Consider the following 26,131-nt stretch of genomic DNA (forward strand, 5'->3'; position numbering starts at 1 on the left):
TTGGCACGCATTGGTAAGTTTAAAGGCTTAGTGCTTGTTTACTAGGACACAGAAATATAGGGGTCGGCTAGCGTTTGTAAATTTTATAAACATTCTGGAAAATGTGTGTTTTAAATGTAGCTGCAGTCTTATAGAAACGTCTTAACTAATGTATACGCCAGGTTTTGGTGAACATGTCTCCTGTCTGTTTTCGCTTAATAGTAAGTGCGGTTTAGCGTTTTGCTATTAGTGTCCAAGTTGTGTGTGAACTGTCAATATATAGTTCACGGATCTGCATTGTGGCGTAGCAATACGTTTCTCAGTAATTTAAAGGACCATACAGATATTTGTGTTTCAGATAATATTATGAATGTGTAATCTATAGCCTACCTGTCAATCATTGCCAAGAATTAGTTGTCTTGATTCTGCGTAAATTGAAGAACTTTCAAGAAATGTGTTAGATTTGAATATGAGGAACTTTATTTTTTTACTCCAAGTTAAACTACAAACAAATACAAAAAGCTTTTTGGCAAAATGCTAACAGGCAGTTCAACATGACATTTTTTTTTTCGTTTTCCATACGTTTGCCGTTCATTCTGCCTTCTACAAATAGCCAACTGATCACAATAAAAATGTTCAATATGTACATCCTTTTTGGAACATAAACATGATCCAGTAATATACAATTACATATTTGGAATACAACTATACACACGTATGAACGGGTACAAGAATTTAGTGAGGACTATTTACACATTTCCTTTTTTTTCTCTCAAAAAAAATAATAGAAGAGTTTGAACACATGACAAATCGAATGTGATTATTTAGACAATTATTAAACAGAGGACCATGAAACATACAGAGGCTTCTGCTAAATTTACTGCAGTCACCACTAAACTAGAGCTTCACTTCATACAAGGGCAGATTCGTTTCTAAGCTGTAAACTCAAAAGGTATACACGTATAGGTAAATAAGTTATAACATTTAAGAGCTCACATGCTAACTCTCAAGAAAGCATTAACATAGCACTTTACACATAAACAATATTCATAACAAGAACAACAGGCGGTATATTGAGAGCTTCTTTCCCCTTCAGTTTTTATTTTCTTGCCAAAATTATAGTCACCATAGTATTAAAAAGAACAACATGTGAACACTAATTTTCGCTTCATTAAAGCAGTACCACAGTAGAATTTTAAAATGCCTAAAACATCCATAACATGCCAAAAGGTGCCGCGATGTACAGTACTTTGTAAGTAATGTTTTGAGACCTATTTTCCTCGTAATTTTCTTTTGCGCACCACGTAGTAGGACTTGGGATACAACTATGGCTGGAAAGCGCTGCCTGCGGTAGCCAGACTCATGCTCTTCAGTTTATTGTCCTTTTTCCATTTCATCCGCCGGTTTTGGAACCATATCTTAATTTGACGCTCTGAGAGGCACAGAGCGTGGGCTATCTCTATCCTCCTCCTTCGGGTGAGGTATCTATTGAAATGGAACTCTTTTTCCAGCTCTAGCGTCTGATAGCGGGTATATGCAGTTCGGGCCCTTTTGCCGTCTGGTCCAGTCATATCTGAATAATGTGGACAAAACGCAAAGGGGAATAAAGATTAGCGAAAATTGACCTGCACATCATTTCAACAACAGTTTCCAACAACTTTTTTGTTATAGATACACATGAGTGACACGATTTACAACTGAATGCGTACAGGGAAATCACCAAATGGTACAGTGCACAGCGCCTCACTTTTGGCTCATGGCGTTTGTTTTTGTTTCGTTTTGCTACTTAAAACCTCAATATTTAATACAACCTCAAATATTCGTAGTTATTATATAATCACTCTTTTCCCGCTGCTTGTTTATCCATCCCAGTATCATCGCATTTTCACCCGTGTTATTTCTCTCCGTTTTATTAGCGGTTCTCCAACACTAAACTAATCACATTCCCACACACCATAAAGCTGAACTTTTCACAGAAACAACAACTTGTAAACCTTCCTGCCTCGCTGCCCTCTCTTCCACCCCGCTCCCATTCTCTCCTCTACAGTTTGCAAGGCTCCACACTTGATAGATTTATGGCACTTTCACGGAAATCTAAAATAAAGACTGTTATGACGCCACACTGAATTTAAATCAGAACTCAACACAATACGCATTTGCTAACAAACAAAGAGACGTAAACATAATACGTGTGTACCATGGCTAATATGTAGTTTCCTCATCCAAGGGAATATTTGGGGAGCTTGGCCATCGGACGTCGCCGAGGTAGTGGAGGTTGCCGTGCTCTCTTGCTTCTGTTGTGTCCGAGGTGCGGAGTTGTTCACTCTGTGAGACGCGTCCTCGGTCTCAGAAGAAACGCTGGCTTCGTCGATTTCTGTGAAATGAGTGTTGTTGTTGAGATTATTACCCGCAGTGGTGGTGCTTTGGTCGGAAGGGGGCGAAGAGCATTTGGGTCCAAGGCTTTCGCTGTTGGAACAAGGCAGCGGCTCCGGAGACGCGAGCGAGCAGCTTGACGGCTGCCGGAATCGCGTCTCCGGGGCTGGAGACTGGAAGACCCGGGAGTTGTCCCCAACCGCCCCAAAGTGGCCAGTGCTGGTTGAACGATTGACGCTTAGGTCCATTCCATTGTAGTTGTAGCCGTAAGAGCCTGAATGCATGGTGCCGGAGTCCCTGTACGAGGCGTTCATAGCGCTGCTGCTAGTTCCATAATTTAGTAACTGATAGTCAGGGCCATTTGGGTAGCGCCCTGAGAACGAGTTTACAAAGTAAGAGCTCATTTAGGTTGTTTTAGAGGGCTTGATTTGTAGATCTTGGTCGTTATAACGCTGTGCTTCACGATTTATGATGTATTAATGAATTATAGCAATGCACTGTACTTCGTTTTTGCTATGTATGCGGCCAAATATGGGGGTGGGGGTGCGTTTGAGAATCACGTGCTTTTGTTGACCAGTCGTAAATTCTCACTGATGACTTCAAGAGGTAATTCATGCTCTATGGTTACAAATGATGACGAGACGGGGAGTCGTTAGACTCGAGTCAACGTGTACCTCCCTTTGCAGGGATTTGCTGCATGTGAGCAGACAGCGTCACCTACTGGGAATGAAATTTATTGCACGATGGGAAGATATGTTGAGCGCTCAACGCTACTTATTTGTCTTTTAAATGGCAATAAAAGGGATTCTCGTTTAAGTTCATTGTGATATTAATAAACTTTAGTGTAGTTATTGACCCTTTGCGCATACAAAAATTGCCCAGAATCTATAACGCGCACTTGAAATGCGAATATTAATATAAAGGTTAACTGTCACATCATTTAGGATTAATATATACACACACATACAAACTTATTATTAAAACATATAATAATTTATATGTTAATAATAATAACACACAAAAAATATTTTTTGCATTTTTTGATATGAAACCCTACGGCCACTCTGGTAGTACTTTAAAATATAATAATAATGATGAAAAAACATTAAGCACTGGTGGCAACAATAACTAGGTTACATTATGAATACATAATAGGCTATACAATATTAAATATACAAAATTCAAACAAATCGTTAAATTCTCCTATATTGTGAATCCTATCGTTGGCCTTATCACAGATGTATTTTTTCAATCCAAAGAAGCGATCAGACTTTTTAGTAGACGTCTTCCAAAGATGAGTTCCTGTACGCATACTGCATGGACAACATAAGGAATGCGAGATCGTGATTTATGTTCCAATGTGATATATGGTTTGTTGACAAAACGTCAATTGCTGCTTCATGTATGTGCATAATGTTAAACTGTACTAAACTTCTATAGAGGTTTGGTTATGTTATTGTATGAAAAGGACCGTTGAAATACCTCAGAACAATTTTAACTCTTATATTTTAGCAATATTGGATTCCCTGAGAATTTAAGTTCTGGCACTGTGCTCAGTGAACACATATTCATGTATAGATGCATGCTCTGGTTTGTAGATTTTTTTTTAATGTAAATGATGTGTCTGATTTTGGGTTGAATTTTGTTGACACAATTAGGTACCTCCACTTATTGTCGCTTAGCCCTCCAGGCTGTGGAGTATCTCAGGGTGAGTGACCAGCGCCCACAGGTCAGCTTTCTCTTTTGGTTATCTATTAAAACCTGCTGAACCTTTTCACCTCTCACTTTGTAGGAAGTATTTTGGAACCAAGTGGGCAACGGTCGGCCTGTTAGTTGTACAAAAAGCGAAACCAAATTCCTAACTGAAGAGTTTTGGGGCTTTGTACCTGTTTCATGAAATCAGAAAAACACGCGACCACTGTTTTTCCTAAAATATCATATACACAAATGTAACATATATTTACATATATGCCAGCAGATACTGAAATTTCATATTATTTACGCAGCAATGTGCATGTTTATTGCGTTGCCCTACAGACTAAATTTAACTAGACTAAAGCCTAGACAAAAGGTTTTTTTTTTACATCATCCAATGGGTCAACCGTGAATTTGTTTAAACTAGTTTTCTTGACAAAAATAAAAAGAATACAGGGAAAGCAGGTGTTTCCGCAATGAGGATCCGTCATTTCATATTATCGGCTGTCATCAAATATAGCATGAGAGGCGAGATTTCGTTTGTTTAATGGAAGGCTTGAATAACAAACAAAAAACAGGTAACATTTTTTTTTGGACTATTGTAGACTTTTGTGTGTGTCCCTACTATGTTTTTTTCTAGAATCTCTAGCTGCTCCAGTCCTTTTTCACTCAGACACAATAAATGATGGCATGTGTCTGAACATTTAACTTACGAATAAATGAAAGATAGCAAAAGGTTTTCCATACAATGGTAATTTATTTTTTATTTTACACAGCTTAAATATAAACACGAATAGGACACAAATTTCAAATAGCTTCGTTCAACATGGACATTTCAGTCATAAGAGCAAATCTAAATTGAATAAGAGCGCACAAAACCACATGTGTTAAACGTCATGTATAAAAAGGAAAGAAATCACAAAAGAAATTACATTGAGTTAACAGGAATGATACAGTTGCTAACATGATGGACAGTCTTCATTTGTGTTATCATGGTGCCTGGTGCCCTCTATGCCATAGTTTTCTTTTGGTGGGGGAAATTTATCGTTTAAAATTTCATTCTGTCCTCTTCTCCTCCTCCTCTTCGCCACTGGTTTGTGAGCAGTTGATCAATTTGTTCTCTTTTTTCCATTTCATTCGCCGGTTTTGGAACCAAATCTTTATCTGGCGTTCTGTCAGGCACAGTGCATGCGCAATCTCAATGCGGCGTCTTCGGGTCAGATACCTGTTAAAGTGGAACTCTTTCTCCAATTCTAACGTCTGGTAGCGAGTGTACGTCTGACGACCCCTTCGACCAGCGTTACCGAAGGTCCCTGTCCGTGGGATAAAAGAGAAAAGTCAAACATTAACACAAAGAGCGTGTTTTTTACAATGATAAATGCGTTCAGAGAAAACAGCTCGAGGGTGACATAATGACAAGAAACTCTCAAGTCAGTGCGAAATGCATGCAGCTAAAATACAATCGACAACATATCACATTTTTGCTGTCCCGCATTTTTAACACATTTAAATATATTTATTGTGTTGATTTTTAATTATGTTGTCCTCATTTAAACCTTTGTGCAGACAAACTGCGAGGTCTAAAACTGTTTTATTGCGATGAGGAGGAAATCTGAGGAAATGTGATTCTACTTTTCTCATTTTCGTGACAGATATAAACAAAAGATACCGGTCTATTTTTGTGCTTCATCTGAACATAGATGCAACGCGTCTAGTAAATAGTTTGAGCACATGTCAAAGTTGTGTTTGTGACTGAAACGTGTACAAAGATATCCGTAGATGTTCATGCTGCTGAACTTTAAACGTACTGTAAACGGACAGAGCTATAGGCAGCGAATAAAATCAAGTTACAGAAAAAGCACAGAGTATTCAGCTTCTATTGTTCCTTTTTGGTTTCAAGGACTATATTGCATAGCCCAATCATAATATCCTTCGTGTTTTTATAGCCTACTGCCATGTACTTGTCACTGTATCACAAGAAGGCACAAACAGCAACAGATGTATCAAAAGAACAACAATTATAATTTTGCAATAAGACATATGGTGATTCAGCAGCTCTTCTGCTTATAATTAGACACGCATCTAGTGATTTAAATGATATGAGCCTTGCGGCGAACATATTTCCAAATGTCCTCCCTCAAAAACAAGTACAGTACATTTGAGAGATTTCACTGAACTTTACAGGAGTGGCTTTGCTTTCAGTATGACACTATGGTGGAGACGAGCGTATTTGCACTGTATTGGGCTTCCGGCATTGTACAGTGAAGCTGCAAGTCACGTAGGCTATAGCACGCTCTTGCTCCGTCTTTATTAGCGATGAGAAAAAATGAAGGGTAAAAAAAGACAACATTAACTCACCGTTACACGAGTTCATCCGTTGCATCCAAGGATAAACCGGCGCTGACGGCTTCTGTTCGTCGGCCTCAGGGTAGATGCCTTTCCCCGTCGATCCCGTGCAGTCTGTCTTGCGATGATCCTGCCTGAGCACGAACGAGTGTTCCTCTATGCTGGCGAGGGCGCAGGCAGGGTCCTTTTCCCTGTAGAAGCTTGCTGTCGCATAATCGCAGGGACCGGCGGCGGTCGCCCTGCCGTAGGCACCGTTCGCTTGTTGGTAAAAAGAGGATGGGTACGCCTTCTCTTGGACACTGGAACCTCCATAAGCAGCACCGGGATAGTGTCGTAAAGGGTCTGTGTATCCGGAGGAGTATAACGGTATCTGTCCCAAGAACGACTCCTGTCCTCCGGGCAGAGTCACTGGGAAAGTTGAGTTTACAAAATAGGAACTCATTGGGAGGGTACGGCTCTTTTGCGTGGTTTATGATTTGTTGTGTTTTATAGTCCAAGTGGTTTAGCTATTAGTAGTTTATCGGAGATTGGGTTTTAGATGGGGGGGGGGGGGGGGTGTTCTGGGTGGCTATGTGCCAGTGCGGGACAGAGGGAAACCGTACCATCTGACCAGCCACTGACCAATAGCGAGCGGACGTGCCTGCAAAATAGCACCCTTGAGGGGGGCTGTGATTGCACGCGCCGGGGGACCCCGGAGCAGAGAACTAGCTTTTTTTAAATCCCTTCTCCCTTTCCGTTTCTTCCAATGAGATTGCACAATGTGAATCACATATGAAATTTAAAACGCTAAATTGAATTCATCGACACTTTGTGCCCCCACATACAGTCGGCTTTGGTCCTATCATACCACTGAAGAGTAAAGTGTCAACATAGAAGACGCGGAGTAGCCTATTTTCTAAACACACATCATTACGTACGTTTAATCATTCTCCATCCTTTATATTTAAGATGGGTAATTTACTAGGCCTTATCGCACAAGTAGGTCACAAAAGATAAAATGACATATTGATGATCGCGGCTTCAACGCTTTTTTCATCACTGTAATTTCATAGTGATTTATATATAATATACGACGTGTTAAAGAAAACCAAAGCCTATATATAAACAGTGCAAAGTAAATGAGCCTGAGCAAAAGTATTTAGCAAAATCCAGTAGGTAACAGATTTGTTGTCGCAGGCCTATATATTAAACTGTTTAGTGATAATATAAATAATAAATATTCCTTTTGACACATAATGACAGCACAAATATATAGCCTACTGTATGTGTGAATATAAAAGACACGTTTACTGTCCACAATTTTTTGAAAACAAATGTGTGTGTGTGTATGTATATATATATATATATATATATATATATATATATATATATATATATATATATATAATGTTTTGTCAATTTGTTTTTCATTCAACAAAAGTTTTGTTAAATGTATTTTCTATGCGCATGACATTTTTTACAGCATTGCGCACAATATGTTTCCTCCTTTGCTTAAATTAATTAATGGTTTGAGAATGCCAGCAAATAACTCAACAGTGTTTTAGCTTTTTGTCGGTGTTGCGCTGCACTGGTCTAGCGTGCGTGTGTTTTTCATTAACCAAAAGTACAGTTATGGTGGCCGGGTATCCTGTCGCTATACGACCAATAAACCATTTGCGGCACAACAAGTGGATATTTTTAAAGGTGGCGCACTGGGGGTTGCGTGCATTTTACTTTCATTTCAGTTTCCTTTGACTAGGATGCTGCGTTTCCTTTCGCATTGCAGTTTTCTGCGAACGGAAAGCATCTATTGTGTTTCCATTTGTAGAAATGAGCAAGGGGGAGAAGGGTCCGCTCAACATTTGTTAATTATTAATGAGCAACAACTACCATTACACGTTTTATAAATTCTTAACCAAGACACCTAGAGTTTGTACTAGGCATTTAAATAAGTTTGTGCTAGGCATTCTTTTCTCAAAAAGCTCGCGTTTTATTGTTAACTTCATTATTCTTTTTCTCTCTCTTTTTTTAAACAGGTATTTCTGCCTTGTCTTCGAAGAACCACAGAAGACAGCGAGACAGCTGGATTGCAGAGGACTAATAGACAGTCAACTTTTCTGCGGAAGTCACTTATTTAGTGATAAGGAGTAAAAGTGAATAATTTCACACCCATTTGGACATGGACGGACATGTTATGAACTTTTTGTCAAGAATGCAAAACCGTTCTGTATTCCTCCGTGTGTAGTACATGTGAGTAGGCTATGTCAAAAATTTAAAATGTAAAAAAATGCTGTGTAAAACATGATTTACAACTCTGTAAAACGGGCACCTTTATATTAAAATATATGAAAAAAAGAACTCAGGAGTTATTTTTTTTTAAATGATGGTGTCAGACATTTGTTTTAAGTTACGAATTCTTAAATCTGAACATTTAAAATGACGTACAGTCCTTGCTCCAAATGCCGTGTTTCCTTCGTGTACAATAGCCTATGTGTTTTTACATAAATAATTAAAGGCGCTTTTAGGGTTCCTTTAAATTTACGTTAAGACTGTGGTTGGCGCATTTATACTATCATATGCTGTCTTCATACGCTTTAATTTAATTTCAGTGCATTCTTTTCACGATAATTATGCTCACGGTTTCGCTGTTATCCTGTCCCCAAAATACTGGAAGGTTAGAAATAGATTTTATTTATATACGTTGTTTGTATTAAAAATATCTGGTATAACAAGTGACATTTAACAAATGCGCATGCATTTTACTATCAAAAAGTCAGGGAGGGGGTGATCCGCAAACTCTTGCCTTAAGCATGCTGTTAATTTATGAATGCTGTTCTAACACATGCTAAACTTTAACATGTGGTCAAAGCAAAGTGCACGAAATGTATGGCATTTAGAGCTAAATTTGCGTGTCTCTATAAAAACCCGAGAACTACATTTTAGACAACATACAAAACAAATGGAGATGTCAATTATAAATTAGTAAATCAAACACACTTGGCCTAAAGATAAACGGCCCGTTCTTTATGTATTTTTACGTTCGCATCAGATTTCACTAACATCATAAACCTAAGGGATAAAAGCCTTATTGATTTTCAGAAGCTTTGTCAGCCCCCCATAACAAGGGATTTTTGAGTTTGTGGATGGTAATAATGCCTGTTTTCAATCCCTAATGTTATCTGTTTTCAACAACAATAATACGATTTGTTTCATGTTGATCAAAGAATAAAACTAATTTTAATTTTATTTTAAGATAAGTTCAACTTATATATTTATACGTTAACAATAATTGAAAATATGTAATTACCCATGTTCTGAAATATAAACCACTGAAGTTATAAATGCCACAGCTATGCAAATAAAATGAGAGTGACTGTACTTTTTTACATTATGGAAACTCAGTCTTGTGACTGGAATTACTTAGAAATCATATTACTTAGGTGCAAAACAGTAGAGCCCTGAAATAAACACAAATACTAAGAGACAATCCATATCACACATTCACTCTTTATGACATTAAACAGTCATACAATCTCCAAGCATTCCCTCTCTCTCTCTCTCTCTCTCTCTCTCTCTCTCTCTCTCTCTCTCTCTCTCTCTCTCTCTCTCTCTCTCTCTCTCTCTCTCTCTCTCTCTCTCTCTCTCTCCGGTTAATATGCCCACTACCAGTCAAAATAAACACTTATTGCTTGGAGTATGTACTTCCTAAGAGAGAACGCCAAAGAAATAAAAAAGGTCAGCATGACTTTAAAAACTGGCGAAGGGTGTGGGTTTTGGCGAGGGGACACACAACTCGGCTCGCATTTAGGCCTCGACGCACTTCATTCCATCTACAATGGAATAACATTGGAGTGGTCAAATGCTGATATTCTGGATAGATTACAAGAAGCAAGAAAGCAGAGATGGAGGAATATAAGCCCTTCAGGCCACAGATTTTTTCAGTGAGTGCATGTGTGCCACAAATCTCCCCCAAACGCAGACACTTCAAAGAGCAGCAAGAACAGCTAGGAGAATTTACAGCCCCTACATTCTTTTACGTTTCACTGCCACCGGGCCGAGAACCCCTCCCTGTCTTTCCTGTTATCTGCGGCTACAATGTGTGTGCTTTATGCATACAACATTTAAGAGATTTTATAAATATTTAAAAGCTAAAGCACACATTTGTTGGTGAGTGGCGAATACTGGTGTGACTTGATAAAAGTGGAAGAAAAGATACTGTGCGCACACAGTCGCACAAGCACTCACACGGCAATAAAACGTGCTTTAGAAGAACACTAAAACACATTCTCACACTGCCATAAAACGTCACGTCACGCGCGCGCGCACAAACACACACACACACACACACACACACACACACACACACACACACACACACACACACACACACACACACACAAACACACACAAACACACACACACACACACACACACACACACAATACAGCAAACAAATGCAATAAATTCTCGCTCTCTCTCTACACGCTCACACACACACACGTACCCAGTGCAATAAACACACCCTCTTAAGTAGCCTGTGTTGGCGAAATACAAGGATGAACACTAGATGGCGCCAGATAGCGGGGAAATGGCTCGTGTGCTTGGATTTGTCAACGGCTCTCAACAACAGGCAGATTCATGCACCTCGGAAGATGAAATTAGGAAAATGTGGAACAAGTTAATTAAATGCACATATACGTTTTGATATATAAAAAAATCATTATAAATAAAATATTTAATTGTTCATTGTCTTTTGAATGGGTATTCTTTAAGACTGTGAGTATAGGAAACAGAAATGCTTCTTAGAGATGTGATGTTGATTCCAATCATTTTAGTAATCACGTAGTAGTTATCTAAACAAAAACATCTGTAGATGTTATAGATAGATAGATAGATAGATAGATAGATAGATAGATAGATAGATAGATAGATAGATAGATAGATAGATAGATAGATAGATAGATAGATTCTCAAAATAGTCTCTCAAAAAGCAAGTGTCATTTTTTTCATATTTAAGGAATACATGTTTGTATGTTTTGTTTTTGCATAAAGTGGTTCGTCATTCATTTCCAACATTAGCCTATCCTTGTTCCATACAGTAAACGCTAAAAAATAGCATTTGATCGAATGAACACCGAAACTGCATGAACGTTACAAAATTGCTGGACGGAATGAAATGGATGAGAACCGAGAGAGGAAACATGTCAAGCAGAGCCGCGAGGAATCATTACGTCCCTCTCACTGCAGCCGGTAGGTTTGTTCATCTGATCTGGAAGTGAAAGACGTCCTATTCAGAACAAGAGGAGACCCTTGGGTTTTTGGGGTATTTTGAACATATAATAGCCTATGTTTCACATAACTCTAACGATTCAATAGAGGCCTTAAAGTAGCCTATATTACCTTATATTTTAGCTCATATTTTTTTGTCTGTCAGTTTGTTTTTTGTTTTTTTCTGTATGATTTAGGGCGGTATTAAAGCATTTTACCATCTATGTAACTTTTAATGTCGTACTGAAAGCATTTTACGTAATAAGTGACTATATGTAGCCTATATAAGGCTAAGATCCGATTGGCAAGACAACAGCTTCTTCAAACCTCGCCCTCTCGCAGCAGCCATGACTGCGCTCCATATCATAAATACAGTAATGCAGTGGAAATCCCGAAATCTGAATCTCTGTAAATGCACACAATGCATTACGTCTAAATACCTTGCCGCTGACCAGAAGAAGAAAAAATACATGGAAAGGGACCAAAACGCTTATTCCGCTCCACCCAAGATGGAAATGAATAATTGGATTTAGATAAGGTGTTTACTTCTAAGCTGTTGTACACGCGCGGCTTATTAGTAGAGTACATCCATCAGTGCGCATGATTGGGCTTGGTCGAGTTCTTACCTCAGAGAAACGAAGCGGTTGCGAGACAATGACAGACTTACCTTTGTTGATAATTCGTCACCCAGCACCAGGACAGAGAGGCGCAAACCTCTCGCCGTTGCTCGCGCTCGGTAAGTCCTGTTGCTCTTCTTGGTCCCGCCATTAGAGCGAAGCAGTGAAAATGACAGCGGCACCACAGCTTCCATCCGCTTTAGTCAACAGGAGTCAGACCCCCATATGAAAAATTAGATGAGACCCTACTGCGTGTCCAGATCTCAATAAGACTCCATCGCAGTGGTTATCCCAATCACAGGCGGCCACATTAGCATAGCAGAGAGGAGAGGAGGCTGTTCTCTCCCTGTTCCATTTGAGAACATCAGCCTGAACAATGCTCTCCGACTGTATGGATTGTCAGTGCTTGCCAAAATATACTATATAAAAAAAGCTAGAACCTTTAAGGAGCACAGTGAAGCTGCATTAAGTGCCGCGGCCAAAAGAATGCTGCAATATAACCACTTGGGAAATCATAAAAAGTTCATGTTCACGGTTACTCGTCCACATGACCATCCTCGGCCAATCCCAGGACCCAGGCACTCATAAAGTTCTATCACAAAGTTGTAAATTTTCATAAAACAACAAGGAATTTATTGCATTTCTTCATGACTGTTTTAACAGCAGTAGCTCTGCCGTCGCCATCTTTTCCCTATACAATCGCATGGAAAATCTAATATTTTCGTGCTTGTTACCATGCACTGCTTTACTTAAGCTAGCTGAAAAGCTAATTAGTCGAACGTGTGAGCTATTAGACTTGAACATGTGTTATATGTGCTTTTGAAGCCGAAATATAACACCAATGCGGTTAGCCATTTAAGGCAATTTGCAGGCATGAGCTTTAATATAAAATGAAGCCATCCAAAACAATGTCGCGAATGAAAGGAAATCAAAGTTACAACAGTTAATGTTACGGTGCAATAGATTGGTTAGTTACTAAGCCATATATATAGTCTATATAGGCCTATATATATACATATTTTTTTTAAGGATTGGATATAGTGTCTAACTAAAAAGAGGATGTTTGCTCTTTATTTGTAGCCTAATATGCCCCAGCTAAGGATTACGTTAAAAATAGAGTAATAATATCATACAGTAATATGAAATACAAAAAAACTATATTAGCCAATTCATATAATTATTATCAATAGGCCTACTTATTTATTTGATTAATATTATAAAAAAAGAAGAAAAGAAAACAGTCTGCGATTCAAACAGAAATACTTCTCGTTGGCATACAGTAATACGTTTTATTATAGCCTAATTAAAAATAAAAAAAATTCATAACGAAATATTTAGGACAAAAACATTTGTCGCGTTATGGCAATTGTGCCTACACTGTATAGCATAGGCTACATTGCACTAAACTATAGGCCTTCTCGACAATTTCGCAATGCGACAAAAAGCAGATAGCATCCAAAAGTTTGGGGATTGCTTCAGTCAAAATAAGCAAATCAAAATATGGATCACTTACAGTGTTACAGTTTTGTCTAAATCGGAAAAGGTATTGTCACAAACTTTAACTGCCGCTACAAGATCCAAAGCCAGAAAAGACCGACCGCTTTCCCATTCTGCTGATTTTGTGTTCCTTTTATGGCGTTTCCGGCTTTTTATTGATGCACTAAACACATTAGTTTACAACCCCATAATATAAACGCCTTCTTTTGGTCTCACACGACACAGAACCTGTCACTTCTCTACAAGAACTCGGCTTGACCTGAGGAAAAAATGTAAGTCACAATAAACAAAAACTATTGAATTGATGTTCACGAGGCAACGACAATGACCAATCAAAATAATATTAGGCCTATAGCCTAGATTAAAACAAACAGTACACTGGTCCTAATTTTTAAACTGCTTTGTAGGTTAACTGATAATTACGAAATCTGCTCATTTATATTATATTTAAAGATTTAATATATAGTATTTCAATGATTAGACTATATTTTGTCCAAAACAGAACTATTGTAATTCCCAAATAATCCAAAAGGATTTATAAAACCAAAACATTTTAGTAATAGCCTATTAAAAAAAAACATATCGAAGCTGTTTTACCTGATAGTGAATGTAAATTATGAACTAATAACTATCCACCTAAAAAGAGCCAGAAAGGCAGTTTGCTTCTGATTCTGCTTCTGAGATCATTATTATTATTATTATTATTATTATTATTATTATTATTATTATTATTATTATTATTATTATTATTATTATTATTATTATTATTATTATTATTATACTAGGGTGTGGCAGATTTCCCCGAGTCTTTTTTAGGAACTGTTTTAAAAAGGCAGGGGTCTGTATTTTTGGTTTTGGCACACAACATTATTGTGATTTTACTCCGACTACAGACGAAAAGCATGCAAATAATACAGAAAAGAAAACTCCTGGAAAGGCAAAAAAAACATCTTGTGGTCAGCAGTACAGTTTATTTGAACACTTATGAACAGGGAAAAATGCTTATACATACAAAAATGTACACATAAGCCTACATAACAGGGGTAGGCCTATATCAAAATTAGAAAAAAAAATAGCTTGCTCCCTTCTGTGTTTCACTTAATAGGCACACAATAGGCCTGTATCTCACAAATATATGATATATAGTATTATTAACATTAACATTAAGCCTATATATAGCCTAAATAATGTAGGCTATACAGTATGAGTAGGCCATATGTAGGCCTATTGTAGCCTATATCTATATTAGAATGCGTTTTAAAATACTTGTAATGTATTACTATATTTACGAGTCTAAGACATTAACACCTCTAACACAAGTTACTTAGGTGAACGACATTGACATTTTGCCCACAGTAATCTAAGTAGCATTTTTTTTTATCAACTCAGTAAATCCTGAATTAAAGCAGGTCGAATCGATAGTAGCCTATACCTACAGCACAGTCTATTTGTATGCCACTTGCGTCGCTACCCGCTACTCATCTTCCTCTTCCTCGTCGCCCCCGATTTGATCAGCAGCAGGAGAGCTGCGGCCCGTTGATTTGTTCTCTTTCTTCCATTTCATCCTTCTGTTTTGAAACCAGATTTTAATCTGGCGTTCGGTCAAGCACAGGGCGTGTGCAATCTCTATACGCCGCCGCCGTGAGAGGTAACGATTGAAGTGGAATTCTTTCTCCAACTCTAATGTTTGATAGCGGGAATATGTCTGACGGCCTCTTTTCCTGTCCGCACCTGTGGGAAATGCGGGAGGAGGGTCAGAAAGCGTAACAAGTATGAAAATGCAGCCTGTTCTCACGTAAATGCGTCTCTATAGCACGCATTGTGTATTATCGTGTAATTTATACGCGAAAATGAGTTACCAAAAACACTAGTAAAAAAGAAAAATCAGTTACAATCAATAAGAAGAGTTCGAATGTTTTTCGATGGTTAAAAATGAAAATATGTCTACCTTTGTGAATTATCATTGGTCTGGATGAAAACGAAGGATTTCAAGAACTTAGGCTACAATTCATTACATTAAATATGATAGGCTATAATTATCGAAAAATCACTCACATTTAAGCTAAAAAATAGGCTACACTTCAGTTTGTGAATGTAAAACAACAGATTCGACATATTTTAGTATTTCCAGTAGGCTAATACACACTGGGAGGAAATGGGACTTCAAAACGCATGGCTGCTTGATTCTTGTGTGTTATTATCTTACCATAACAAAGCGGTCAGTCATTATACAAACTTTTATGCTATTGAGATTAGCGATTGTAAATATTTAGATACGACTTATTAGTTCGTTTTTTTTTTTTTTTTTTTTTTTTTGCACAGGGCCTGTATCCAGGGTGAAATCCATTATTAAGGAAAGATTAGTTAGCATCCTGAGATTTAAAAATAAAGCGGTCATCAAACCCAAACGTGTCTTGAAGTCTTCTAAATTATATTTTGAATGTTTATTCCTTACATGAGTTTATGCTTTTTTTACATAAACTATAGCCTTGTAAAAAATAGCAAAACGAAACACACACATAGGCCTATAGAATTTAACCGTGCGTATGAACTGTTACATGCATTAAGTTTAAGATACAACAATGTCGAAATAAAACTTAACTTTCAAAGGTAAAAATGCATCTTAAATATAAAAGTGGAATGTAATTCAAAAGCAAAATGAAAGTATACAAATACCCCTGCTGTAAGTGTATTATCTGGCTTGCACACTCCCGTGAATCTAATGGAGCCCTGGCGTTCAGACTTCCTTCTAAACATGACCAAAGTCAACAACATGATCTAGTTCCCTTACACATACGCGCTGAAGTGTTACATCCATCTAGATAAAGAAGCCATATAAAGTATCCATTTTTTAGCTGCACGTTTAGAGAGAAGGAATCTAACTAGACGTTCACAACCTTGCCCATGCACGGTCAGTGACTTTCTGCTGTCCCTGCGTTTCCGTTTCCAGCAGACTTTCGACAAATGGGTACTGCTTTGTGCTTTTTGAACTTTTTTATTGCACTCTTCAGTCGTTTGTAGGCTATCTTACTTCCGTGTTGTCGGCAACGCCGTGACACTTCTTGTTGATACTATTGCTATCTAGCACAAACTGTGCAAAAACATGAAGAATTTGGGTGAAAATCAGAAGGCATAAGAGTAATAGAGAGAGAGAAATATAAGTATTGTATTTAAGTATTGTATCCAAGCAGATACCGTTATTTCGTTCTTTCAGGGGTATAAATTAAGTCCATTATGTCTGTCCTGGCAGAACGAAACGCTTTTACACGAGTTAAAACAAGGACGAGCATTGTGTTCGGTCACTGTTCAGGGTCCCTGACGTACACAGTCTCTCCAATGATAGACATGGAAATAGAATTTCATCTGGTCTGTGTGAATGTGTCCGTCTGTAAATAGTGAAAGAGAAATAAAGTGAGGGAAAGAGACCATCTATGTGAAATATCATACAAAAGCACGAAATCAACCGAAAAGGCAGCTAGCCATATAAAAACATAAAACCTTGTGGTTGGGGGTGCAAGGCCCAGCATACATGTCTGATATGTTAAATTGTGTAGGAGCAAAATTATTACCTTTTTTGATAAGTGTTTATGTACTCGTTTATTAGGGCCTGGCTTATTTTCATGCAACTGTCTACACCAGCTTTGGCGAATCAAATATGTGGCCTTAGACATGGCAGTGGACTAATCTGATCTTTTTAAAAACAAAAAATAAACGAATGAATAAAATTAGTATAAGCAGCTTCCCTTTTTTAAAAAGAGGCTTATTCGTGTTTAACATCAACATTTACTAAAGTAAAATAGCTGCCGTTATTATTAAAATTAAAGTAGCCTAATTTAAAACAATTAAAAGAGCTTAAAATGTCTCTCTGTACTTACAAAGTAATAGGTTAACTAGACACATTCGTTGTTCATAAAATGACAATGGCATTTCACACGTAGAACGTAAATGTATACCGGCTGGCAATGACTATCTGCCAGGAAATGTCAACAACTTTGCTAATGAGGTATCTGTTTCAAAACTATTTATGTTGTTGTATTTTTACACTAGGAGCTAACAAGAGAAGAAGCGCCCTGGGTTGACAGTTGACTGATAGGAACGTCGGTGCTCGTGGGGAGTGTCTTGAGTGGCCGCAAAAAAACCATTAAAAGAGAACTTGTCGATCTTATTTTCAAATGCGTCAGTCGGGACGTGTAGTGGCTACACGAGTGAAAAGTGCTATTACTACGAAACGCAGACGATTAGTTAAAAATCCTTGTTCAGCGAATCGGGGAACTTGGACGCATATCTTGAGTAGTATGTTTTGTAAAACTTCCAACACATGCCCACGCACACGCACGCAGACAGGCACATACATGTACAACATACTGCATATAAAACACACACACACACACACACACACATATACAACCCAGACAGACACAGTTAAATTACTGAGAGTAATTTAAAACAAAGGCCCACCCAGCAGTAACATACCCTAGAAAAACAAGGCCCCGCCCTCTATATAAAAATATAAGGATATTTAATGCAATTGCTTGAGCACATTCTAACTTAACGCTGGATTCGTCTTCCTAACTAACTTAAAGATGGATTCCATTCCACCATGATAACACACTGTCAGCAGAATACATATTTGTTAAAGCTAAACATAATTCATCCAAACCTCTAATACCGTCCCCTCCCTTTTTCCACAAAACGCGAAATACTACGTACTAGGATGTCTTGAATTATGGCGACTAATTAGTCGTAAAAAAAGATCTGAAGAAAAGAAATCTTTTTGAAATTACTTGGTCGCTCCCCTTAACCTGTTTCCCTCCCCCTCAGACATACATACGCACACCCCTGTCCTCAAGAAACATTCAGTTTTCACAGACCTGTGCTCCTCATCCACGGATAGATTCGGAGGTTGTTTTCGTTGTTTTGATGGTGGACTCTCTGCTCTTCCTTACCACTGCTTTGCGCTTTACAGAGATCGCCAGCGCTCACCATGGGTAGATTCGGGTGGTCAAACAGAGAGCTGTGCATGTTCAAAGAGACATGTCCCAGCTCATACGCAGTGGGGTACATGCCTTGAGTCTGGCTGGAAAGGCTAGCACCGTTAGTGTACATGCTCGGCAGAGAGACAGAAGATGTGGAGGAGACCGGTGCACCGGTAGAAGCCGAGCCGTAGCCGCTGGCTCGTTGCGAACTGCACGAAAAGGCGCAAGAAGTTTGCTCGGGAAACACGCCACTAGAGAAGACTGAACTCGCCACTTGGTATTTGGAAAACAATGCGTTCGCGTAATACAATGAACTCATAATTTGAGAAGTGATTTATATGCCAAGAAGTTTTAGTGTCGGTTTTACGAGGTCCAATGATATATTACAGAATTACAGTCTAGATTTACACCAAAATCACCCCTTTTTCCTCAGGGGCCACGTGATGGGCAGCACGTGATGAAATATCCTCCAATGGGCGTACGGCTTCCTAGAGCCCTGTCTAATGTGGAGAAGGGCTGTGCAGCTGACCATCCACATAAATTTCTTAAATTATTCACTTAGAGCCAAAGGTACCTACAGTCAACACAAACGCACGGGAGAACACACAAGTTGATTGGCTATTGAGAATGTTTCTGTAATCACCAAATCCGCACCAAGCAATAAATAATTGTGAGTTGTACAAACTTATAAATGAGTTCAGGTTGTCCAACATGGAACATGCCTTCTGTTTGGAAGGGCACCACACAAATAACAAGAAATCTATTTATTTCTGTATTGATTTTCAACACTATTTCCTCTTGTCACCGGTGCAGTGCCCCAATCTCATCACTGCATTTTTGCAATGTCTGTACAGTGTCCGTGTCAAGATGACTCAGGCCCTTACTAGTTTCTGCTTCAAAGCATCCCAATAGCCTAAGCAGTCACCAGCAACTATTTCCATGGCGACGGACTGGTTCAGTGCATCCCAAATAGTTTCCCTATACATGTTATTGCTAATGCATGTTCACGGGAAAGCTCTGAGTCTTGTCGTGAAACCTACTCTCTGGATGTTTGAGAAGCCCACATACTCTAACGACAGTATAATTCACCTGACATGATGTGCTCCCATAACTCAAATACCCACATTTAACAGAGTTCAGCACGATGAAATTTCGTTTTAAGAGATTTTTGATGTAGATTCACGATAATACATAGTTTGTTTCTGTTTAGTGGCATATTATATCGTGTCGTGTTACGGTGTTGGTCTGACAAAATAGTTATGAGGTTTTTCAGTTGTGGTTTGCATGCCGCCATGAATCAAGAATCAAACCACACTACTAGGTAATTTGATGAGATTTCTCATCATTAACAATGTGTACTAATCCATGTTTGTGCTTACAATAATTTTCTTATTCCTAGAGGGTTTTTTTGACTGAAGCGGACCTTGGAACCACACATTAACGTGAAATGATGTTGAGGACACATGGTGTCACGGATTCTCGCTTGTAAACTTTATTGTGTCCACTTTCTTCCGGTGCCTCCAGTTTTAGACATTAAAATACAGTTAAGAATGACAACAAAACATATAATCATCTCATAAACTACTTCACCAGCAAACAATGATTGTAAACAATGGGTCACATGACATAATTTTAAAATTTCTTTTTTATTATGTTTATTCATTTTTATAATCCACTGTGCGCATGCTTACCCCAAGAAAGGAAGACAACAAAAAATACCATCGATTTAAGAAGAACCAAAGAAGTGTAAAAAGAGATTCTACAGCATAAATAGGCAGTTTCATGTTGTTGGAAGTCATTAATTCTACATCATCATCATCATCATAACATATAAGTGAGAACAGTTAAAAGTGCACCATTTAACTTAAAACTATACAGCTGCCAAGGTAATTGTTAATGACAATATCCTAACAATAGAAACATAAGTTTCACGATAATTATTTCACAAAGAAAAGAGACTAGCTTTAACACTATCATACTCTGAACAACAGGTAAAAAGTAGAAATGCTTCATGTCCTTCGTCTTCCTGAAGTTCTGTGGTCACCATTTTAAGTGTATAATAATTTGTCTAGTCCCAGTCATTTTTTCTGTTCCTTCCTCGAGTTAACTCGGCTTGATTAAAATGTCTCTGTGAGACAAACCTCCCATGCAAACACCGTTATTCTCTTCATCATTGTCTGTGTTTTATTTTCCTTATTTATTATTTGCCGTTTCGATTGACCAGCAAACATACACACACACACACACACGCACACACACACACACACACACACACTCTCTCTCTCTCTTTCTTTTCTCTCTCTCTCTCTCTCTCTCTCTCTCTCTCTCTCTCTCTCTCTCTCTCTCTCTCTCTCTCTTTCTCTCTCTCTCTCTCTCTCTTACACACACACACACACACACGCATCCGCTCTACATTTGTTTTTCCTTGTCGCAGTCTTCCCCGGCCGACTGTGTCCCGGATGCCTGTTCTTTCTCCCGTTTCTCTTTTTCGATCTGCTCTTGTTCAGACTTGCTGCTTGGAAACTTGTCCTTGTTGTTTTCCTTTTTCCATTTCATGCGACGGTTTTGAAACCAGATTTTGACTTGTCGTTCTGTCAGTCCCAAAGCGTGTGATACCTCAATTCGTCTCTTGCGCGTTAGGTAGGGATTGAAGAGAAACTCTTTCTCTAGTTCGAGCGTCTGATAGCGGCTGTAGGTCTGGCGGCCTCGCCTCCGTCCGGCAGCTACTGGCAATAAAGAAGTTTTTAGATGTTAGTCAGAGCTCACAACACCCATCAAATCGTAATTTTAGAATCAAGTTCAAACATATTTGTGAACCAACAATCCACAAAGGCAGTTTTTACGCAAAATGAACATCTAATCCAGTACATAATCGCGTTACATCATTAGTTTATGGGTAGGTTTTTAGTGTACCATGGAGACTCCCCACAGTCTAACACAGTAATTAATGTAAAAAGCTCCACCATTAAAAATATAAGTATCCTACCACTACACTCACACACATAATGGGCAACGCTAACCCGCAGTAGGCTATAGAGTCGTCAAAAGCAGTCTATACTATATTTCACATGTTCAAAGGATTAGGAACAGCCATAAATGACATAATCATTGTGAAACGACCACTGTGTAGTGAAATAAACTCGAGGCTCACTGTAAGTCGTTAAAGGCTGCAGTAAAACTTTGACCTGGGTGAGAAGTGAGAGATCAGCTGTGGGGCAAAGTCTCACACATGGAAACAGCAAGAAGAGAAGGGACTTTTCTCTCGCCCTCTTCTTCTCTCCCACACTCCTGCCTTTCTATGACGGGGTCATTAAACTGTAAAGGGATTCACAAGTTTTGAACACCATAAAACAATAAAACCAGCGATTGTCCCCCCTCTTCTCGTGCACACAGGAAATGCAATTCTAAACCTAAACAGCGTTTTTTCCTTTCTTTTTTTTCGTGAGGCAAACTCAGGTTTTATGTCACTTCCACAGACACACGCACACACAGACAACGCGAGCTGACCGGCAGAGGCTCACCTTGAGGTCGCATCCACGGGAACAGCTGTGTGGGCGACGGACTCTGTTCTGTGTTGTCCGTTTCGTCGCCGATGCCCCCCGTGGAGAGTTTGCAGTCGCTATACTGAACCAAGTCGGCGTCTTGAGCACTAAAAATTGTTTGCCTCTGGAGAGCATCATAACCATAGAAGTTTGCTGGCTCGCCGTGACAAGTTACCGCACAGGGACTCTGCTGATAAGGCGCTGCGGAGAGCGTGGATGCGCCGTGGTGGTAAAAATCCTGAATCTGAGGGGCATGCTGGAAAGTGGCCCCGGTGCTTGGACCGTACACGACGGTGGGTCTCGTCCCAAGGTCTTGAGCAAATCCGCACTCGTAATAGTTCGGCCGTAGAGTGTCTCCACTTTTGTATTTAGTGAAGAGAGAGTTGACGAAATATGAGCTCATCTTTTGATATTGTTGTTGGTGCTGATTCTGTACAAGAGTTTGCGTTTGAATGTCTTTATATCAGCGCAGTGGCTTCAGTGAGTTGTTAGTTTCACAGTTACTGAGGTAACAAACAATGCAGCACCAAAGCGTTGAGTTCCAATATCTGAACGGTTTGCGTTCGTATACCTTTGTTAAAGCAACTTATCTAAAGCTTCCATAAGCATGTTCCCACTGTAGAGTTCCAGCATCACAATCCTGGTGAATTCCGGTGCCAGTTCCCAACCAGTTTTCTATGATTTACTCGGCTGCAAACGAGTAGTTTCATATTTTGCGGTGTGTTTTTAGGATCATTTGCATCTTCTATCGGATCCTCCTTCCATTGGCTTCTCGCATCCCCACACGAACACCGCTCTGTGCGATTCTGATATGAAGGGAGCGGGAGAATGAAAAAGAGAGAAAAAGAGAAAGCGAGTGAGAGAGAGCTGAGAGGGATAGAGCGCGAGGTAGCAGGAGAGCGAAGGGGGGCCAAGGGAGAGAGGAGGGGAGAATATGCACATTAATATGTTCAAGCGGGCAAGTTAATGAGAAATCTGCCTCTTTGCATCAGATCAAGTGCATACCCTCTGCCCCTCCCCCACTCAACTTCTCCACTCCAAACCCCTTTGAAAGATTGATTTTTTGCATGTTCATCACAGACAACCTAAAGTGATGCGTTAATTTCCAACTCTCTAACGAGATCGAGTCTCTTTTTTTAAAATGTCAGGGTCGAGACGGCCAATTTTAAAAGGTACACGATTTAATTAGTATCAGTTTAAACACATATCCTAAAAACCTTATAAGCACGCGTAATTTTGCAAAAGCATCCTCTGCAGCGACTGAAGCGCGCGCATCGAAAATAAGCAAGATGGTCATATTTAACATTTTGATCATTTTATATCCAAAAGTATATTTACAGAGATATAAGGATGTCGAAATGGAACTGCACGTCAGGTGTAATGGTGGTGTAAATGGTTTAACAAACTATGAAATGCAATAAACGCCCCTACTGTTTGTTGTTGACGTAGTGCATCAAAAAGCTGTTAGGTTTTTATGAGGCTCCGCGACCAGTGCTGTAAATGCTTCACTCCGAATTTTATCCATACAGAAATAGCAAGTCCCTAAATTGTCATTTTCGTTTTGTTTTTTTGTTTGCCATTATGTTTAGCACATTTAAATTTGATTTACATTATCTAGAAAATCCAAGGGGTGAAAAGTAAGGTAGGCTACATATAATTTTCTGATAAAAGCAAATAGCTTCACAGAAATAAACAAACAAACCATATAGGCTACGCTTGATGTTTGTAACAGTTTTAAATGTTTCTGGATTCGTTATGATTTCGGGGGGGATTATAGAATTCGAATTATATAATTGTTATCTATAGTAGGCTATTGTACATTTATTCATTTTCTAAAAAAAATATTTGCAGATATTTAAAATGTATCCTTATATAGCCTACTGAATAATGGTCACATATAACGCACAAGTTCTCTATTTTTCATATGTATATGACACTAACTAATGCTGCTGGTTCTTGTCATTTTACAACTTAATTTGTGCCTATAATAAATTAAAGTCGAGGATTTATAAGCAGTTTTGTTAAATGTGATGAATTCTATTTCTAGCGGATTATTTAGGCTACATTTCAACACATGGGTTACATACAGCGTTAATGTGACTAGCTATATTACTGGTTAATCTTAAGCACATGTTGTGTTTACACTTATTAAACGTTTGTTCTCTTAAAAAAAGACAAAGAGTTCACCAAGCGTGAACATCCCCGTTTGACTATTAAAATTCGAGTCGGCTTTACTAAAACATCCATACAATTTCACATGCTAAGTTCTGATGTAAAAGTCACAATATAATGCACAAGGCATGAGAGACATTCTGTTGTGAACAGTAAATATAAAATGAATGGTGTAATTTATTGAACATCACACTATCGTATGTTGCTGTAGCCTACATTTTCTTGTTTCAATGCAATTGTGTTTTTTACTGGCAATAAACAATTTTCTATGCTAAGTTTTGTGTGTTGATATCTTGTTTAAATCATATATATTATTATTTAAAACAATTACCGAAACATCACATCTCTCAATTTTTGGGGTCATATAAAAACGGAGCAGATAATAAAGTGATTTAATTAATCTCAACATTGCTCCAATAATTCTCAATAAGCTGCAGCTGAAAACTTTTACTAACTGTTTTATTCGGGTTTTACAGAATAAAAAAGTAGCCTAATCTTGATTATTGTAATTATGGTTGTGTATCCTAAAATTTAAAGATAGGCTACATTTGTTAGTAGGCTACACAAAGAGAAGAGAAAAAAATGAAAAGAGAGTGGCCTATACTTGTTTCTCTGGACCTTTATCACACGGATTAAAGAATCTTCTGAAGTTAATGTTCTTCTTTTCTTTCAAAAGCCGCTGTAACAGAGGGAAATTGTGTGAACCTTACTTTAGTCAAGTGTAATACCGCACATGCCTGCAAATGTTTGGCCCCAGTGTTTCCGGTTTGGGGGTGGAGGGTGGCCAGTCAGTCTCTTTTTGATGGAACAACATTGCCATCAAGTGGCAATTGTGTGTTACTCCATGAGCAAACTCAGCTGTAATGAGACGGAAGTTCAAAAGCTAATGGTTCTATAAACAACGGACATAAAAACAGAATGAGCGAATTAACAGCTCAGTAAGTGCAAATTCAATGATGTAAAGTACTTATTTTAATTCTCTATAACAAGGAATCCATTCAAAACCGACCCCTAGGATCTAGTCTTGTGTGTTTTTCAACATATCTAAAGTAATTTACATTGGGTTGAAACACTAACACTAATGCTAAACCATAAAAAAGAATTGAAGAAAAGTCTCGCTTCTTTATTTCCAATATTTCAATAATATCTTTAACTATTAGACTTAGGATTTTGAATGAGGCTCAAATGTAGCATTCCGTCTGTGTATGATATTTGAGACTTTATTTTTAATTTGGGTTCAACTCATCTTATTCGTTTTTATAGACCAGTATTAATAGTTCCACCACCAAGCATACTATACTGCTGCTCCTATTATCACTACTACTACAACTTAGAATACTACTAATATTAATAATAATATAATAATTGTTATAATACTATGTTGATGCTGCTGTTTTTTTTATTTTATTACATACACATTGTTAGAAATAAAAATAATTTAATATGCAGGCCACGATGAAACATATGCATAAATCCTTACTTTTCTTATTTGGGCTGCGCATTTGTGCACTGTACCAGCATCATCACTAAAATACTTCAAAAAGCTTACTACTAGTAATCATCATCACGTTTACTTCCCTTTTTTAGTTGTCAATACTGACTTACTTTAAGCTACCGACCACAGAGATCAATTGAAGACATTAATTTTCTTAAAAGAAAGCAAAAATATTTACATTTTTTGAAAACT

General features: G+C 38.3%; 5 protein-coding genes and 1 long non-coding RNA gene across 8 annotated transcripts in view; 1 reads left to right on the forward strand and 5 right to left on the reverse strand.

The window, feature by feature from the left end:
- The window catches only part of LOC143721560 (uncharacterized), a 264,252-nt gene extending 255,556 nt beyond the window's left edge, over positions 1-8,696 (forward strand). Inside the window, exon 3 of the long non-coding RNA XR_013196751.1 lies at positions 8,409-8,696. This is a non-coding gene — a long non-coding RNA (uncharacterized LOC143721560). The remainder of the gene's footprint in view (positions 1-8,408) is intronic.
- Positions 1-12,723, reverse strand: part of hoxb3a (homeobox B3a) — a 51,390-nt gene extending 38,667 nt beyond the window's left edge. For both annotated transcript variants that reach the window (XM_077212060.1, XM_077212059.1), the window contains exon 1: positions 12,308-12,723. The gene's annotated coding sequence lies outside the window, so the exon portion shown is untranslated. The remainder of the gene's footprint in view (positions 1-12,307) is intronic.
- Positions 437-3,100, reverse strand: hoxb5a (homeobox B5a). The gene is made up of 2 exons (XM_077212070.1): positions 2,177-3,100; positions 437-1,552 (listed from the first exon to the last, which is right to left on the reverse strand). Exons 1-2 carry the CDS (start codon positions 2,754-2,756, stop codon positions 1,305-1,307), a joined length of 828 nt encoding a protein of 275 aa, XP_077068185.1. The 5' UTR covers positions 2,757-3,100; the 3' UTR covers positions 437-1,304.
- hoxb6a (homeobox B6a) lies at positions 4,785-7,011 on the reverse strand. Its single transcript, XM_077212058.1, has 2 exons — positions 6,406-7,011; positions 4,785-5,360 (listed from the first exon to the last, which is right to left on the reverse strand). The coding sequence occupies exons 1-2, from the start codon at positions 6,833-6,835 to the stop codon at positions 5,104-5,106; spliced, it is 687 nt and encodes a 228-aa protein (XP_077068173.1). The 5' UTR covers positions 6,836-7,011; the 3' UTR covers positions 4,785-5,103.
- A 1,982-nt stretch (positions 12,724-14,705) lies between the features above and the next one.
- On the reverse strand, positions 14,706-19,195 carry hoxb7a (homeobox B7a). The gene is made up of 2 exons (XM_077212075.1): positions 18,626-19,195; positions 14,706-15,485 (listed from the first exon to the last, which is right to left on the reverse strand). The coding sequence occupies exons 1-2, from the start codon at positions 19,047-19,049 to the stop codon at positions 15,229-15,231; spliced, it is 681 nt and encodes a 226-aa protein (XP_077068190.1). The 5' UTR covers positions 19,050-19,195; the 3' UTR covers positions 14,706-15,228.
- A 950-nt stretch (positions 19,196-20,145) lies between these two features.
- On the reverse strand, positions 20,146-23,195 carry hoxb8a (homeobox B8a). 2 transcript variants are annotated; one of them, XM_077212076.1, is made up of 2 exons: positions 22,252-23,195; positions 20,146-21,456 (listed from the first exon to the last, which is right to left on the reverse strand). In XM_077212076.1, the coding sequence occupies exons 1-2, from the start codon at positions 22,673-22,675 to the stop codon at positions 21,140-21,142; spliced, it is 741 nt and encodes a 246-aa protein (XP_077068191.1). In that variant the 5' UTR covers positions 22,676-23,195; the 3' UTR covers positions 20,146-21,139. The 2 variants fall into 2 exon arrangements, with proteins under 2 accessions (XP_077068191.1, XP_077068192.1); XM_077212077.1 differs by having other exon boundaries at positions 20,151-21,453; positions 22,252-23,194.
- Positions 23,196-26,131: the final 2,936 nt, after the last annotated feature.

Source organism: Siphateles boraxobius, unplaced genomic scaffold (assembly GCF_051911475.1).
Source record: "Siphateles boraxobius isolate OS27281-9 unplaced genomic scaffold, OSU_SipBor_1 66, whole genome shotgun sequence".
Classification (NCBI taxonomy): domain Eukaryota; kingdom Metazoa; phylum Chordata; class Actinopteri; order Cypriniformes; family Leuciscidae; genus Siphateles; species Siphateles boraxobius.

Bases quoted from the DNA above. Each gene is read 5' to 3' on its own strand.
- hoxb5a (XM_077212070.1), bottom strand. From the start codon at position 2,756: ATGAGCTCTTACTTTGTAAACTCGTTCTCAGGGCGCTACCCAAATGGC. The intron at 1,553-2,176 runs GTACACACGTAT...CACATTATTCAG, and splicing joins GAAACTACATATTAGCCATG to ATATGACTGGACCAGACGGC.
- hoxb6a (XM_077212058.1), bottom strand. From the start codon at position 6,835: ATGAGTTCCTATTTTGTAAACTCAACTTTCCCAGTGACTCTGCCCGGA. The intron at 5,361-6,405 runs GTGAGTTAATGT...TCCCACGGACAG, and splicing joins ACGGATGAACTCGTGTAACG to GGACCTTCGGTAACGCTGGT.
- hoxb7a (XM_077212075.1), bottom strand. From the start codon at position 19,049: ATGAGTTCATTGTATTACGCGAACGCATTGTTTTCCAAATACCAAGTG. The intron at 15,486-18,625 runs GTCTGTGAAAAC...CATTTCCCACAG, and splicing joins TCCGTGGATGAGGAGCACAG to GTGCGGACAGGAAAAGAGGC.
- hoxb8a (XM_077212076.1), bottom strand. From the start codon at position 22,675: ATGAGCTCATATTTCGTCAACTCTCTCTTCACTAAATACAAAAGTGGA. The intron at 21,457-22,251 runs GTGAGCCTCTGC...CTTTATTGCCAG, and splicing joins CCCGTGGATGCGACCTCAAG to TAGCTGCCGGACGGAGGCGA.